The 17,656-nt window shown below is 43.4% G+C and overlaps 1 protein-coding gene across 1 annotated transcript in view; it reads right to left on the reverse strand.

Moving 5' to 3' along the window:
* Positions 1–12,804: 12,804 nt before the first annotated feature.
* Tmem202 (transmembrane protein 202) overlaps positions 12,805–17,656 on the reverse strand; it is a 6,749-nt gene continuing 1,897 nt past the window's right edge. Inside the window, exons 3-5 of the mRNA XM_050151847.1 lie at positions 14,046–14,195; positions 13,602–13,733; positions 12,805–13,148 (exon numbers count right to left, since the gene is read on the reverse strand). Of these exons, the coding sequence (XP_050007804.1) occupies positions 12,928–13,148; positions 13,602–13,733; positions 14,046–14,195 (503 nt within the window). The 3' untranslated portion in view covers positions 12,805–12,927. The remainder of the gene's footprint in view (positions 13,149–13,601; positions 13,734–14,045; positions 14,196–17,656) is intronic.

Genomic DNA, 17,656 nt, shown 5'->3' on the forward strand with positions numbered 1-17,656 from the left:
AGATCTGCCCGCCTCTGCCTCCTGAGTGCTGGGATTAAAGGCGTGCGCCACCACCACCCGGCTTGTAAATTTTTTTTTCTGTTGTGGATGGAGAGATGGCTCAGTAATCAAGAACACTTGCTGCTCTTGCAGAGGACCTGGGTTTGGTACCTAGCACCTACATGGTGGCTCATCACCATCTGGAACTCCAGTCCCAGGGGGTCTGACACTCACTTCTGGCCTCTGAGGATACCAGACATGGTTAGAGCACAATTTTGTGGATTTGGTTCTCTCCATTTTTTTATGGGTTTTAGTGCATAGACCTACATACAGACAAAATGTTCATACACGTAAAATAGGAATAAAGTAAATATTGCTTTTTGCACGTACACTGGACCTGGAGGAGTAAGCACAGCCTCTACATGCAAAGCTATGTCAGCAAGTTCCCGGACCTGTAAGTGCTGTAGAAATGTGGAAATGCTCCAAGAGAAACTGCATCCTCAGTGCCAAGGACCACACATCCATCCAGATGAATGTGGCCAAGGGTCACAGGCAGGTTTAATAGCTAGTTTAAAATCTATGCAATCTGTGGGACCAGCCTCAGGATGGGTGAGTCAATGATTCTGTTCTCTGACTGGTGTCTCAAAGAACCTTTGAGGAAATTTCCAGAGGAAATTGAGGAATATTTGTCATAAGTATTAAGAAACCAAATAAATACATACATACATACATATTTTAAATTTTGCACATCACAAACCAAATTTGTGGTTTGCATGCATGTACATATGGTAAGCACCATATACATGCAGCACCTCAGTACTTTTACCTCTGAGCCATCTCTACAACCACGGGACTGGAGCACACCTGCTGCTCTGGCAAAGGACCCGAGTTCAACTCCCAGCAATTGCATGGCGACCCACAGCCATCTCTAACTCCAGTTCCAGGGAATCAGATGCCCTTTTTTGGCCTCCCTGGCACAGGGCACACATATGGTGCACAGATATATGTGCAGGTAAATGCATACATTAAATTAATTGATAACCACAAGCATTTGCAAGTGAACAACTGAAACTCATGCATCCCTATTGAGAACATAACAAGGGAAGACCTTGAATATATTTCTATCCTAAGAGCTTTTATTCTTTTTTTTAAAAAATGAAAGATATTTTTAATTTAATCAAATATGTATGATTGGTTTTTGCCTGCCTGCATGCATGCATGTGTGTACCACTTGCATGCCTGGTGCCTGTGGCGGTCAGAGAAGATGGTAAATCCCCTGGAATTGAAATTACAGGTTGTTATGAACTGCTATGTGGGTTCTGGAAACCAAACCCAGGTTCTCTGCAAGAGCAACAAGTGCTCTTAATCTCTGAGTTAACTCTCCAGTCCTGGTTTTGACTCTTAAGTGTTCATCTAAGATAACTGAACACTTATGTCCATAAAATAGATTTTCTTTTTTTTCTTTCTTTCTTTCTTTCTTTCTTTCTTTCTTTCTTTCTTTCTTTCTTTCTTTCTTTCTTTCTTTCTTTCTTTCCAAGATAGGGTTTCTTTGTGTATCTCTTGTTGTCCTGAAACTCTGTAGACCAGGCTGGCCTCAAACTCACAGAGATCTGCCTGCTTCTGACTCCCAAGTGCTGGGATGAAAGGCATGCACCACTACTGCCCGGCTCAGAAACTGATTTTTATCATTACCACCTCAACCCTTCCAAGCCTTTTCATCCTTGCCTCTGGAGGCCAGCTCTTTCCACCTTGCCAACTCCATTTGAGGACATTCAAAAGATGAATGCTCTTTAAATACACTGGAGAATGGCACAGGCTCTTCCTTGTTAATTCTGCTCTTTGTTCTCCTGGCCAAACTCCACTCTTCAAGTCTTAGATTAAGTAACTCCTCTGTGAAAACCTCCCTAACACTACAGCTCAGCTTGTGCTGGACTTGTAGCATTCTGTACCTTTCCTCCTGTGACTTAACACAACTGTAATTAATGAGTTGTTTGTGCTAGAGTTGGCCTCAGCTACTAAATCGTAAGCTCCAGAGAACGGAGCATAAATTATTTCAGATCCATTGTAGGTACTCAAGCAGAATTTGTTAAAATGAATGAAAGAAAGTGAAGGAGATAAAAACAAGATAAGCCTGGGCAATTAATTCTCTCTCTCTCTCTCTCTCTCTCTCTCTCTCTCTCTCCAACCCTCCTCAATGTGTGTGTTTGTGTGTATCTGTGTGTCTGTGTATGTATCTATATGTAGTTCAGGCTAGCTTGGGGATTCTTATGTAACCTAGAATGGCCTCAAACTCATTCTTCAATCTAAGTGTTGAGATTACAAATGTGTTCTACCTCTCCATAGCCAATTTGTGAGTGGTAACCATGGTGTGTGTGTGTGTGTGTGTGTGTGTACATATGTGCATAAACACACTGTGTATAAATGGATACATTATTGCAATGGTGAAAAGATGAAGTAATCGCTCTCCTCTTCATGTGAAATACTAAGAACTCCTTAACTTTGTCTTGTAAAATTTTCTTGAGGTTGTTGAAGAAGGAAGAATCCCCCCCCCTTTTTTTCTGGCTCATCTTTTTTCCTCATTATATCATGGTATGATTTGGATGTTGAATGTCTCCCCCAAATGTAAGCCAAAGCACTGGTCCCTGAGGTGACACTACTGGGAAAAGTACTTTGTGGGAGGAATATTGAAGTGTCTCATCAAAAGAAATTACAGGGCTGGAGAAATGGCTCAGCTGTTCAGAGCCCTTGCTGCTGTTGTAGAGGACCCTGGCTCTGTTCTCAGTACCATAGTGGGCGACTCACTAATTTCTAAATCTCCGCTTTCTAGGGGATCTGATGCCCGTTTCTGGATGCCAAGTGCATCTGTATGCATGGGTTGCACATACCCACACACAGTTATACATATAATATAAACATAAAAAATATTTTTAAAAAAGAAATTGAACCAGTTGTGGTGGTGCATGCCTTTAATCCCAGAACTAGGGAGGCATAGGCAGGTGGATCTCTGTGAGTTCAAGGCCAACCTGGTCTACAGAGTGGGCAGGACTGCTACACAGAGAAACCAGCATTTAGGAGGCAGAGGCAGGCAGATCTCTGAGTTCCAGGACAGTCTGGGCTACACAGAAAAACCCAGTCTCAAAACAAACAAACAAAAACAAGAAAAATTCCCAAAATGCAAAACTGTTTTCACTAATAATTACCTTTCAAAAATGCACTTTATTTTTCAACATTTCCAACCCAGAGAAACACTGAGCTGACACATTTCTGGATTGCATATTTTTAGCTGTCAGCATCTTGACCTATTCTCTTCCTGGGTCTCCACACATATTCATTTCTTTTGGCAAACTATCTGAAAGTAGGCAGTACACACGGTGACATTTCACCTCCAGACATCTCAGTACACCTCCTAAGCAACAAGAATGTTCTCCTACACACCCACATTATTACTAATTTGGGGGAAAACATCACATTCATCCAATACAACCACCAGCATAGTTTCTGTGCTCAACTTTCCCCAGTTGTCAAAAGGATGTTTAAACACCTTTTAGACATTCAGAATGAAAGCATTGGATCTGCCTGTTACATTTTCCATCTTCAATTTGAATATCCTGGTACCTCCCTCTGGTCTTCGCAGTATGGTGTCCTTGAATAGTCTGGGCCAGTTATCGTCTAGAATGCCCCACATTTTGGACTTGTGTGTCTCTTTCTCTTATAAAACCAGGTCAAACATTGCTAAGCAAAACACTACAGTGGCGATTGTGTCTACCTCCCGCTGTGTCGAATCAAGGGGCACATTGTGTGGTGCCGTCTTGATACTGTGACGCTTGCCAAATATTTCCATGGCAAAGATATGTCTCCCCCTTGAAGCTAGCAAACACTTTGGGGAGTGATAATTTGATATTCTGCTTCCAAAGAACTTGCCCCTGGCCTGAATTATACTGGTGATAATAAAATAAGGATTTGAAAATTTCTCAGAAAAAAATAATTTTTCCCAAAGGATTTGTGTGTGTGTGTGTGTGTGTGTGTGTGTGTGTGTGTGTGCAAACTCCTAGGGAGGTCAGACCCTGGAGCCAGAGTTACAGGTGTATTTAATTCACCTAATGTAGGGACTGAGATCTGAACTCTGGTCCTCTGGTAGAGAAATAAGTGCTCTTAGCTCATCTTTCCAGCCCCACTACCTGGCTTTTTAAAGACACATAAGCCTCAGTGTGCTTCCTGGGCTTCTTTCAAGTTCCTGGGCTCAGGTAGCACTCCAGTCTCTGCTCACTGAGTGCTAGGACTACAGAGTTGTCATGCCCAGCTCCATATTCATTTTGATGTTCAGATTACCCAGTGAAGGGTCTTAAAGTTTTCTTTCCCTTTTTTTGGTGGGGGGAGTGGTGGAGTCAAAAAAGGGTTTCTCAGGGTAGCCCTGGCTGTCTTGGAACTTGCTTTGTAGACCAGGCTGGCCTTGAACTCGGAGATATCCACCTGCCTCTGCCTCCCGAATGCTGGGATTAAAGCTGCACACCACTAAGCCCAGCAGAGGTTCTTAACATTTTGTTTGGCACATTTAGGGCTTTAATCTTTTGGAACTTATGGAAACTTAGAGAAACCAGGGTCTGGTTGTGTCAGCGTCATTATCTGAACAGTTATAATTTCCTTGTTCCCCTGTTAAATACTTTCTAACATGTCATGCTTCCACATAAGCACGCCTGTTTCTAAGCTTCCTGTTCTGCTCTGTTCATTTAAATCTGTGATCACAGTCAAACGTCTTGTTATATATTTGATAAATCACCTCCATGTGGATAATTTACATCTTCTTATCTTTCAAATATCTCAGCCTCCACCACATCCCAAGAGAAGAAAAAGAGTAATAGTGTATTCACAATTTATTAATAAGGGTATTTTGACATTTTATTGGTTCAAAATATTAAACAGACACTTGTTAGTGTTACAAGAAAAACCTGGAAAAGTTTAAGGTCATTCTGGGATACTTAACATAGAAAAACATGAGCAAGGAAGAATAAGGAGATTTACATAAAATATACTTGAATATGCATATATGTAGACATGTACATAGCTACATTTTCCTTTTTGTTCATATTGTTTAAGCTTTCTTCTCTTTTCCCTTAATTATATTTGCTTGCAGTTTGTTTTTATTAAAACCAATTAATTAATTTTGTGTGCCTGGATGCTTTGCCTGCATATACATCTATGTACCATGAGTAAGCCTGGTGCCTGTGGAAGCCAGAGGGCAGGATCAGATTCCCTAGAATTGGAGTTACAGACAGTTATGAGCTTCTATGTGAGTGCTGGGAATCAACCTGGGTCCTCTTAAAAAGTAGCCAGTGCTCTTAATCTCTGAGCCATCTCTCCAGGTGCTGTAGTTTGTTTTTTATTTAGTTTTTTGTCCACAGAATTAGATTTTAGTTGTGATGGTAATTGTGAATTTGGCAGGATCTAGCATCACCTAGGAGAGAGCCTCTGGCATACCAGGAACGGAATGGATTGTCTAGATTAGGTTAATTTACTGAGGACCCTCCCTAGATGTGGGTGTATTCTTTCCCTGGGTTTGGATCCTGGACTGCATTTTTAAAAGCTGAGTGAGAGCGTTCACTGGTGGCTTGTTCTGAGGGTGGATACAATGTGAACAGTAGCTTCAAAGCTCAGTGAGAGTGGTCAGTGTTTGCTTTGTCCTTTAGTAGGGATACAATGTTATTAGCTGCTTCAAACGCTTGCCTTGACTTTCCTGACATGACAGGCTGTACCCGCCAATTCTAAGCAAAATAAACTTTGCCTTGAGTGGTTTTTGTCAGGGTATTTTACCATGGCAACAGAAAAGGTAACTAATACACAAGATAATGGTTGGACCTATTTTTTCATATTTTAAAATATGAAAAATTATTATTTTGCTGACTTGAAAATTGAATACATCACTCACTTACTTTAAACAATATTTTTGTTTCAGATTAATGTTTTTAGGGTTTTATTTTATTTTTATGTAGTTCTGGAGGTCCAGTCCATACCTCTAACACCTTAGGGGTTGATTTTCATAATTATTTCATTTTTGATTAATTCTAGTTATTGCTTCCATTGTGACTTCTATTTGTCTACTTTTTAAATGTTCTTAAAATGGAGACATCTTTAAAAAATTATCCTGTTAAATGCATCCAGTTCTTGCCATGTGGTATGATGGGCTGTAAAAGCTAAAACAAGCCCTCTTTCCTTTAAATTGGATTTTTCCAGGGTATATGAAATTAGAGCATATGATATAATCTAGCAAACACACTCAACAAAAAGAAAATAGCCAGGCTTGGTGGTACATACTTAAAATCCTAGGCCTAGCTCAGGAGGCTGAGGCAGGGTGATTCAGTTTGGTTATATAGGAAAACCCCATGTCAAAGAAAATGAGGAAGGCAGGAAAGAGGGAGAGAAGCAGGGGAGGAAGACTTTATTTTCAAATATGTAGAACATTTACAAAAATATAACAGTTTCAAGAAATGCTAAATGCTCTTTATTTCATTTGTTTCTTTATCCAAATCACAACAAATTAAACCTGGATGCATGAAACATAGATTTGCTCTCTTTTGTTATCTCATTATAATTTAATCTAAATTTTTTGTCATATGTACCCACAAATTACTTCAGTGTAATGAATTAATACTCTACTGTTGACTGTTAGGTTTCTATAACATTTTCTTGGAATACCTACATAAAAGCAGATTTTGAAAATGAATTAAGGCATTGCCAGACAATAGTGGCATATGCCTTTTATCTGATCACTCAGGAGACAGAGGCAGACAGATTTCTGAGTTCAAAGCCAGACTGGTATACAGAGTAAGTTTCTAGACATCCAGGGGTACACAGAGAAATCTTTTCTCAAAAACCAAAAGATAGCCGGGCGGTGGTGGCGCACGCTTTTAATCCCAGCACTCGGGAGGCAGAGGCAGGCGGATCTCTGTGAGTTCGAGACCAGCCTGGTCTACAAGAGCTAGTTCCAGAGAAACCCTGTCTCGAAAAAACAAAAACAAAAACAAAACAAAAGATAGATAGCTAAATGGTGATAGATAGATAGATAGATAGATAGATAGATAGATAGATAGATAGATAGATAGATGACAGATGTTTCGAGCTGGAGTGATGGATCATCAGTTAAGAGAACTTGCAGTTTTTACAGAGGACCTGGGTTCACTTCCCAGCACCCACATGGCTGCTAACAGCCAACTGTAACTCCAGTTCCCGAGGATCTGACATCTTCTGGCTTTCACCAGCACTGCACGCACATGGCACATAAACGTACATAGAGACAAAACACCCAGACACATAAAATAAAGATAAATCTTTGAAAATAAATAAAATAGGGTCTCACTCACATAGCTCAGGGTGCCCTGGGACACACTATGTAGCTGAAAAGACTTTGATACTGCCGATGCCTACTGAGTATTAGGGTCACAGGTGTGTGCTAGCCATACCCAGTCTATCAGGGATGGAAACTTGGGGCTTCATGTGTGCTTGCCTGCATCCTCAGCTCCTATAGGCACTTTTGTTGTTGTTGTTTCTCCCCCCCCCCCCCCGTACTCAATCTGGATGTTTCAATGTTTTCTTATTTTGGCCAAAGATGCACTGTCTAAAGTTAGGTTTGTTGGCTTGTTTGTTTGTTCATATTCTCCCCTCCCCTCCCTACCCTCCCCCAAGTGTGCGCGTGTGTTCCTGTGTGTGGAGACACATGGAGGAAGATGACTATACTAAGTATTCATCTCTCAGTGTTCATTTCTGCATGTCTCAGACTAGCCGACCTAAGATCTATCTCCCGCTCTGTCTCCCATCCTGAGTGGGAGCCTGGGGTTACAGACTTCTGCTATCTCTTCCAGCTTTATGTTGGTTCCTAGGCTCCAAACTCAGGTCTTACACCAGTACAGCCAGCACTTTATCCAAACCTCCAAAGCCCTCAACTCAGGTCATTTTCCTTCCCTTCCCTTCCCTTCCCTTCCCTTCCCTTCCCTTCCCTTCCCTTCCCTTCCCTTCCCTTCCCTTCCCTTCCCTTCCTTTTCTTGTTGTTGTTTTGTTTTTTGAGACAGGCCACAGCCCTGGCTGTCGTGGAACTCACTCTGTAGACCAGTCAGGCCTCGAACTCACAGAGATCTCCTGCCTCTGCCTCCCAAGGGCTAGGATTAAAGGTGTGCGCCACCACCACCTGAAGTTGGATCTTCTGATTTGGTGCTTTAGGTCTCCTGTCCTGCTATTAAGGAACATTACAGAAGCAGTTAATGACCTGATAGGCTGCTTCACTGTTGGATTTGTGGCCTTTTGCCCCTTGGGTCCAAGTTCTGAATAAATTACAGGTCTAGTCAGTGCTTGGCAGCTGCTGGCTCGGCCCCTTTTCTAGAACTCTTTTTATTTATTTATTTATTTATTTATTTATTTATTTATACGCTAATCTGTCTTGAGACCCTAGTTTGTGTTTTGTTTGTTGTTTCTGGTGTGTGAATTGTTAGTCTTGTTTTGACGAGGACTCTCTTCCCTCTTCCCTTTCATCTACTACAAAAAGTATTTAGGGTAGAGTATGTATCTAAGGGCAATTTATTACCCAATTTGGCTGAAAATACAATTAGCTTTTTAAAGGAACTCTTTTAAAAGTGTGTGTGTGTGTGTGTGTGTGTGTGTGTGTGTAGAGGTGTCCATGGAGGCCAGAAAAGGCTGTTGCATCCCCTGAAACTGAAGTTACAAAAAGCTGTGGTGCTGCCAGACATGGGTGCTGGGAACTAAACTTAGGTCTTCTGCAAGAGCACCCAGTTCTCTTAATCACTGGCCCTCTCTCATGCTTTAAGGAATTCTTTATAATCAAAGAAAGAGAAAGGACTAATTTATTCAGTTCCTAGGGAGGCAATCAAAGTGGGAAAGTGCACTGCTCCCTAGTATCTAGGTCCTGTACAATTTCTTTTTCTTTTTTTTTTTGTTTTTTTGTTTTTTTTTTTTCGAGACAGGGTTTCTCTGTGGTTTTGGAGCCTGTCCTGGAACTAGCTCTTGTAGACCAGGCTAGTCTCGAACTCACAGAGATCCGCCTGCCTCTGCCTCCCGAGTGCTGGGATTAAAGGCGTGCGCCACCACCGCCCAGCTCAATTTCTTTCTTAGTATCCGGATTCCACTCTCACTCCGACGCAGAACCCTCTCCCTGCCTCCCGCGCCCTCCCCCGCACCTGTTTAAAACGTCTGTTCCTCTCAATGAAGTCAAGAAACTGTAGATAAGGATTTTGAACCTGGATGAATAAAATAATTAGCTAATCCCCTTGCAGAGGCTGTTTATGTGGGACGTGTGGGAGGAGCTTGCCTTGACTGCAGAGACCTCCAAGCACCAGGCACCGTTCCAGGAACTGGCTGAAGGGCGGGCAGCTATAGGGAGGCTAATTGAAGTTAGGAAGTAGCAATAAATGCTTCCAGGAAAGGCGAGTTAAGCACAGAATAAACGGTTTTCTAAGTCAGGGGTCAAATAAGGAGCTTGCTTGTGGACTTTGGCTTCTCTGTGAGTACTCATGATTCTGCCCACTTAGAAACCAGTTGCCATCTGGGTATGTTTGGGAATTGCTGGTCAGGGGTTGGGATTATAAAAACTATGGGATGGCACCATGTAGGTTATTTTTATTTTCTACGAACATTATGTAAATCCTTATATTAAAATAAGGGTAGCCAGGAGCTTGACTTTGAGAGCAGCAAGGAAACCTGGGCACTTGGTCTGCTCCTCTGCCAGGCTTGGAGAAAAGAACGAAGCTCAACCAAGGGAGCAGTGGCTGCAATGATAGGTACGAAAGACAAAACGGGGGCTTGGGGAGATGGCTGAGCACACGAACTGCCTGACACGGAAGTATGAGAACCTGAGTTCAGATCTCCACTGTGTATGGCTATGTGCATCTCTGACTGAGTGCAGGGGAGAGGGGGCAGGGGGATCCCAGGGATCTCTAGCCAACCAGTGTAGCTGCAATGGTGAGCTCCAGGTCAATGAATGAGAGACACTGTCATATAGATAGATAGATAGATAGATAGATAGATAGATAGATAGATAGATAGATAGATAGATAATCAATCATCAATATGTGCAGAGTGGTAGAGGAAGACTCCTGAGATCAACTTCTGACCTATACAAGCACATTAGGGGTGCATGCACCTACACACACACACACACACACACACACAGACATACACACACACACACATTAGCAGAGGAAGAGAGGGGAGGAGGGAGAGCCGGGTACGGAGAATGAGTGTCAGGGATCTTTAGGACTCAGAGTTTGACAGGGAGCTCCAGTTAGCATTAGGGCTTTACGAAAGGCTGAAAATGTGGCTGGCTGGCAGAATGCATGCTTAGCGTTCATATGGCTCTGGTTCTAGCACCCTTGGCTAGAGAGGGGACTTAGTGGCTAAAAGCACATAATCGCTCCTGCAGAGAACCCATTTACGAGCTGACAACTACCTGTGACTCCAGCTCCAGGGTGATCTGATGCCCCCGGCCTATGAGGACACCTGCATTCATGGACACACCCACACACACTTTAAAAATAAAAATAAATCTTGAGCATAAACGGATATTAGACATGAAGCAAAGGCTAACAAGCCTACAGTTCACAACCTCAGAGAACTTAGACAACAAAGAAAACCCTAAGAGACACATATATGGATCCACTTAGGAAGGAGAAAAGGACAGGATCTCCTGAGTAAATTAGGGGGGGGAGTAGAAGGGGAGAGGGAAGGAAGAAAGGGAAGTGGGAAAAAATGTGCAGCTCAATAAAAACAGTTAAAAAGAATGCTAATAAAAATAATAAATCTTGAAAAATAAAGATCTATGATTGCCTGAAAATACCAGCATACACATCTTTTAGAATAGACAAGTTATGGAAAGTTCCCTGACTTGGCCATACAGAACTCTATCAACTTGTGAGGAAGAAATCCTTAGCTGGAGGGGGGAGGGGGAGAAGGTTGGGAGGAGGGGGAGGGAAATGGGAGGCTGGGAGGAGGCAGAAACTTTTTTTTCCTTTTCTCAATAAAAAAAAAATTTAAAAATTAAAAAAAAAAGAAATCCTTTTATCCCTCTTGCTCAATCAAACATAACTGATGTCTGAGGAATGGAAGGGATCACAGGCCTGCTAGGAATCTGATAAAGTCTGTATTAGTTGATTCTCTCGTATTGTGATAAAACACCATGACCAAAGCAACTTACGGAAGAAAAAGTTTATTCGGGTTTATAGCACTGTTGAGGACGAGAGTCAGTGGTGGCCAGGAGCATGGTAGCAGGCGTTGGCGGCTGAAGCAGCAAGCTGAGAGCTCACATCATGACCTCAGCGTGAAGCAGAGTGAACTGGAAGCGGCAGAGAATGTTTTACGTTCAAAGTCCACCCCCAGCGATATACTTCCTCCAAGGCCACATCTCTTAAAATGCTCCATACAGTGCCACCAGCTGGGGAATAAATATTCAATGCCAAAGGACATGGGAGACATATCTCATTCAAACCACCACAGAGCCCATGACCCGCTCCACAGGAGAAGCACGCTAGAGAATTTCAGTGAGTTTGTGAATGCCTGGCTAAAGTTTTCTCCTTGCCTGGAGCAAAGCATCGTTTCTTACATAACTGACTACAGAGTTATTTGTTTGGATTTTTTCCAAGACAGGGTTTCTCTGTTTATCCCTGGCTGTCCTGGAACTCACTTTGCAGACCAGACTGCATGAGGGCAGTTTAATTATAAACCCTCATAGGAACTGGGACCTCCATGGGTTCCCCAGAATCTACCCAGTACCTCTCAGATTTTGGGGATAGTTGATATTTTCTCCACTGGTGACTCCCAATCCATATCCATCAGTATTACCCAACTGTTTTCCACCCTGAGAGTGCCCAAAGCCTTAGACAGTAAAAACAATTCAGGTTAACCCTCTTCATCAAGGACGGCTTAGGTTCATGAGACTCCCCAGTGCCTGAAAACAATACGCACATACTGCATATTGTTTGCTTTTGTCATTTATGACTCCAAATTCTGTTAGCATTATCTTTAAACATATCTCAGTGAGGACTCCAGTAGTTAAGAATACTTGCTGCTGCTGGGCGGTGGTGGCACATGGGAGAAGTAGAGGCAGGTTGACCTCTGTGAGTTCGAGGCCATCCTGGTCTACAGAGTGAGTTCCAGGGCAGCCAGGGAGGTTACACTGAGAAACCCTGTCTCAATAAAACCAAAGCAAAACAAAAAATACTTGTTGCTTTTCCAGAGGACCTGAGTTTAGTTCCCAGAACTCAAGTCAGACAGCTGACAACTGCCATTAACTCAAGTTTCAGGGGACCTTATGCTCTCTCCTTCCTGACCTCTGGTGGCACTCGCAAACACGTGACACACACAGAGACACAGGCACAGAGATGCAAATAGAAATAAATCTTTGCAAAAATAAAATAGATTTTCTAAGTGAATTTTCATTAACTTCTTTTTCTTTCAAGATGTGTGTGAGAGAGAGAGTGTGTGTGAGTGTGTGCGTGTGCGTGCTCGTGCGTGAAGAGGATATTGGATGTCCTCCATCTCCTCATCTGCATCTATTCTTTAAGGAGCCTTGTGGGTGCTAGTGAGACATTTCTTCAACCCTTCATTTTTTTACTATTATTATTATTGTTGCTGTTGTTTTGAGAGAGGATTTCTCTGTAGCTTTAGAGCCTGTCCTGGAACTAGCTCTTGTAGACCAGGCTGGCCTCGAACTCACAAAGATCCGCTTGCCTCTGCCTCCTGAGTGCTGAGATTAAAGACGTGTGCCACCACCACCTGGCAGCCCTTTCATTTCCTATGGTCTTACGTATTTTGGATATGACACACACAAAAGACATTTTGTTAGCTTTAATGCTGCCATGGACATGATATCAGAAGGTTTCATCAGATTTGCACAATCACCTCTCACTCAGCCCACTGCTGCCAGACAGCAGGATATAGCCTTCCCTGTGTCTGTCACAGTCGCGTCTTTGGTTGTTTCTCCCCGCTCACACTTGCTTGTTTCTTCTCTCTCAAACTTAGAAGTTCCACCTCAGGACTTGACTTTTCAGCTGTAGCAGGTGGTATTGTTGGCCCTGGACCAAAGCTCAGCCTGGACTTCTGCGGTGGCATCGTACTGACACTTTCATCAGGAGGATGAGATTGGAAAGTTAAGTGGTTGAGGAAAGAGATGATCCCTAGAGGAGGGGAAAATTGAGGTGAGGTTTAGCAGACAGATGGTCTCTTAGCTTTAACAACAGCATTCATCTCTCATACTCAGTCTTAAAAGGTCTCCCTTCAGTAAACCCTTCCCTCCCCCGGCCGGGTTGATTTACCCTCCAGTGACTGCTGCTTTAGACTATTCCAGTCTGGTTAGAATACAGCTTGACTCCCCCGGATTTCAACAATGCTGCTATTGTTTTCTGTGGGCCCTTCAGCAAGTTACTTAACCCATCCACACCTCATTTTGTGAGAGAACAAGTTACTAATTCTAGGCTTTTGATTGTCAAATCTAAGCTTTTCCCAACACACCACACTGCCTCTCCACAGATAAACCTGCCATGCTTCTATTTCTTCTTGATTCTACCCTCCTGTTACAGAAATGACTTCCCGTTCCCTCCTCCTTAGCGCAGAGCTGGGGGCTGACTCACCAGCACAGATATACAAGACGTCACTGCACCAATTAAAATAATAGGCCCACAGGAACTCTGAATCCATGGTGCTCTTTGTGGACCATTCCACCTGGGCCAGAAACAGGTGGAGGCAGAGGAGCAAGCAGACAGCTGGGACCAGAAGGAAAGATGTCATAACCTGTCAGCATCTTCCATCTGCTTTGACTGCCACTCCCAGCTCCTCTTTCATTTGCAGAGATCATATCCATGGCGAAGATCAGAAGATTAAAGATGAGAGAAAGAAGGGGTCCACTCCTTGGTATAAGACAGTTAAGGCATGCTCTATGCAATGAGATAGGGCAGGGAGCTGGCCACTCGGTGGGATGCTGAAGCGTGGTAACAGATCGGGAAGAGCATGAGAGCCCCAGAAACGCTTAGTCTCCTGGACTGTTTTACCTTGGTGTGTTAGTTGTCAGTCAGTACCTGAGCAGAAGTTGAGGATGGACACCTTCAGATCCAGCTTAGAGGACACGATTCCTTCGGCAGGGCGGCAAGAGCTGAGGAGCAAGGCCAGGCCAGTGAGCACGCAGAGGATAGAGATGATGAACAAGGCCCTGGCATACTGGAGGTAATCTGCAAGGAGAGGAAAGGCTTGGTTAGTCCAGTCAATAACACCCTCCAAGAAAGCTGGAGAGCGGACAGAGGGGCACGCACCTGCCATCCCAGCACTCAGGAACTGGCTACAGGAGGACTAGGGAGTGCCAGGTTGGCCAAAGCTACATAGTGAATTCCAGGCTAGCCCGGGCTACTTGAGACCTGTCTCAGACAGACAAACAAATGGGTATATAATTAAAGATAGAAGCCAGGCGGTGGTGGCGCACGCCTTTAATCCCAGCACTCGGGAGGCAGAGGCAGGCGGATCTCTTGAGTTCGAGGCCAGCCTGGTCTACAAGAACTAGATCCGGGACAGGCTCCAAAGCCACACAGAGAAACCTTGTCTCAAAAACAACCAAAACCAAAAAATAATTAAAGCTAGATAAAATCTCAGAGACGGGAGAAGGACAGAAGATGAAATAGAGTTTGCCATGTGGTACCATGGACACTAATAAGATCTTCTTACTAAGTATTCATTGTCTCTTTATTCCACCCCCCCCTCCCCCGCTTCTGATACAGGGTTTCCCCACACATCCAATCTGGCACTGAATTTTTGATCCTTCTGTGTCTGTGCTGGAATTACACCCCACTAGGACCTAATTACGTGGCATTTTCTTCAGTGTGAAGACAAAGCCCAGCCCCATAAACCTAATTTTCAGTGGCTATCTATACACTCGTCTATCGTGGTCACTACTTGCCCAATGAATTATCTATTGTTGAACCTGGAGTTTGTTTTTCTTTTTTTTTTTTTTCTCTTGTCACCTGAAGACTACAAAATGGAGTCACATTTACTTTAGCTTCTATACTGCAATGATTTCAAATTCAAATTTATCATAATATAGGGATTTCATTTTATTCTCTCCAGCCTGTTCCTTATGATAAAAAAAATAATCCTTTCCATTGACAGAAAGTATAAGCCTGACCACAGAGGTGAATTGCTTTGAGGCCTCCAACAAGTTAGTACACGAGAAAGAAAATAATTTAAAGGTGGCATCTATCCTAGAGACTGGGACGCTGAGATTGAGCAGGCCATGTAACCTTGAGACCCATCAGCCCAGATGGTTCTGTGTGAAGCCCTGTCACCTAGGCAACTTTTGCAGTATTTAACTCTCAATATCCCAATCAGTCCTTGTCTACAGCAGGGTGGCCCAAGTTGGATCGATTTGATTATTATGCTAGGAAATGTCGGTTTCCTCTTTTCTTGTGTGAACTAAAGAGCTGTAAGGCTAAGCTTGGAGATCATTTTTCGGCACCGACACACTAATAAACAGGAAAACCTGGACTGTGGAGATAAAACAAAACATAAACAGCGATGAGTGTCAACTGGACTTTAGAGAGCCTGGCTGACTCCGTGGCGTGGTTTTCCTTGTCTGGGAGCCCAGTCCTGAGTCCCTTCACACCCTCTGCCCTTCCTGGCCTTCCTGGCCTTGGCAGCTTATGACAGTCTTACCTTTAAAAAGTTCACCCTTAGGCTGACACTAGTTCACAGGATTCTGATGTGTGTGTGTGTGCGTGTGCGTGTGTGCGTGCGTGCGTGTGCGTGCGCGCGCGCGCGTGTGTGTGTGTGTGTGTGTGTGTGTGTATGGGTGGGTGGGTGGATGTGTGTAGGCAGCAAGATGGCTCAGTGGGTAAAGGCACTTCTTGATGCCAAGCCAAAAAACCTGAATCGCACTGGGCTATGGTAGCACACACCTTCAATCCCAGCCCTCAAGAGGCACAGGCAGGTGGATCCCTGTGAGTTTCGAGGCCAGCCTGATCTACAGACCGAGTTCCACAACAGCCAGGGCTATGCAGAGAAATCCTGTCTCCAAAAACAAACTAACAACAACAGCAGAAAAACAAACAAACAAACAAACAACAAAAAACACAAACAAAAAAACACCAAAAAATCTGAGTGGGATCCCTGGAACCCATAGGGTGGGAGGAGAAAACCAACTCTGGATAGTTGTGCTCCGACCTCCACAAATGTGCTACGGCATACACATACCTATGTATGCACACACACACAAATAAATAAATAAATAAATATGTAACACATGCATGTTAATACACACACACATGATGTTTGAAACAGGTCTGGCTATGTAACCCAGGCTGGTCTCAAACTTACAATCTTCCTCCACTTTCAAGGAATGAGGTTACAGGCATGTGCTAGCATGCTTAACATACATTTTTTCCCCTGAAATAAGATCACATGATCATTTTTCTTTTTGAGATAGAGTTTTGTGTATCACAGGCTTTCTCAAACTGACTTCTGATCCTCTGTCTCTGCTTTCTGAATACTAAGAGTATAACCAGGTGCTAATGCTTTGCATAAACCTTGCTCATGGTAGGCAAGCCTGCTGCCTACTTAACCACACCACAGCCCTCTACATTGAGACAGGGTTGCTCTATGCAGCCCTTTGCTGTCCTATAACTCACTATGTAGACCAGGCTGGCCTCAAACTCACAGACATCCTCCTGCCTCTGCCTCCTAAGTGCTGGGGTTAGAAGTATGCATCACTAAGCCCGGCACGCTTCATTTTTATTTTAATTTTTCTTTTTCAGAACTGGGGACTTGTGATGTCTTCCTGCTGCATCAACTACTAGAGATATTCCCAATTGGAGTGTAGTATTCAGAGGATGAAGGCACGCTGCTGGGAGTGCTTTCTAAGATGCACCGTGCATACTCTCTTTCCCCATAAGGGGAATACGCACTGCTTTCATCCCACAACCTTCGCTAACTCCACCTCCTCAGCTCCTGCAAAGCTACATGGATCCTTGCAGCTTTGTGGGAGCAAGCGAAGCTTGGGCCTCACAGAGTCTAGCCCTCTCAACTAAGCAGTTCTACTCACAAGAATCTTAATGCCGCATATTACACAGCCCAGTGAAATGCCTAACTATAGAGTTTAAAACATCTGTATTTGGTTAACTTCATTGGTTTTGTCTTTTAATCCATCTAACAAAAAAAAAAAGTAAACGAAAATCAAAGGTCCTAACACTGAATTCAAACCTTCACTTCCTATAGAACCAAAACTCTCTACTTTTCAAAGAGATTTCTTTATTTCTTTTTTTTAAATATTTATTTATTTATTATGTATACAATATTCTGTCTGTATGCCTGAGGGCCAGAAGAGGGCGCCAGACCTCTTTTACAGATGGTTGTGAGCCACCATGTGGTTGCTGGGAATTGAACTCAGGACCTTTGGAAGAGCAGGCAATGCTCTTAACCACTGAGCCATTTCTCCAGCCCAGATTTCTTTATTTCTTTCATTTATTTTTATTTTATGTGCATCGGTGTTTTGCCTGTGTGTGTGTCTGTGTGAAGGGGTCAGATACTGGAGTTACAGACAGTTGTGAGCTGCCGTGTGGATGTTGGGAATTGAGCCCAGGTCCTTTGGAAGAGCAGCCAGTGCTCCATCTCTCCAGAACCCAAATACTTTTCTTTTTTTTTTTTTTTT

The sequence above is a fragment of the Alexandromys fortis genome, unplaced genomic scaffold (assembly GCF_014885135.2).
Source record: "Alexandromys fortis isolate MF-2015 unplaced genomic scaffold, M_Fortis_MF-2015_v1.1 scaffold_70, whole genome shotgun sequence".
Classification (NCBI taxonomy): Eukaryota; Metazoa; Chordata; class Mammalia; order Rodentia; family Cricetidae; genus Alexandromys; species Alexandromys fortis.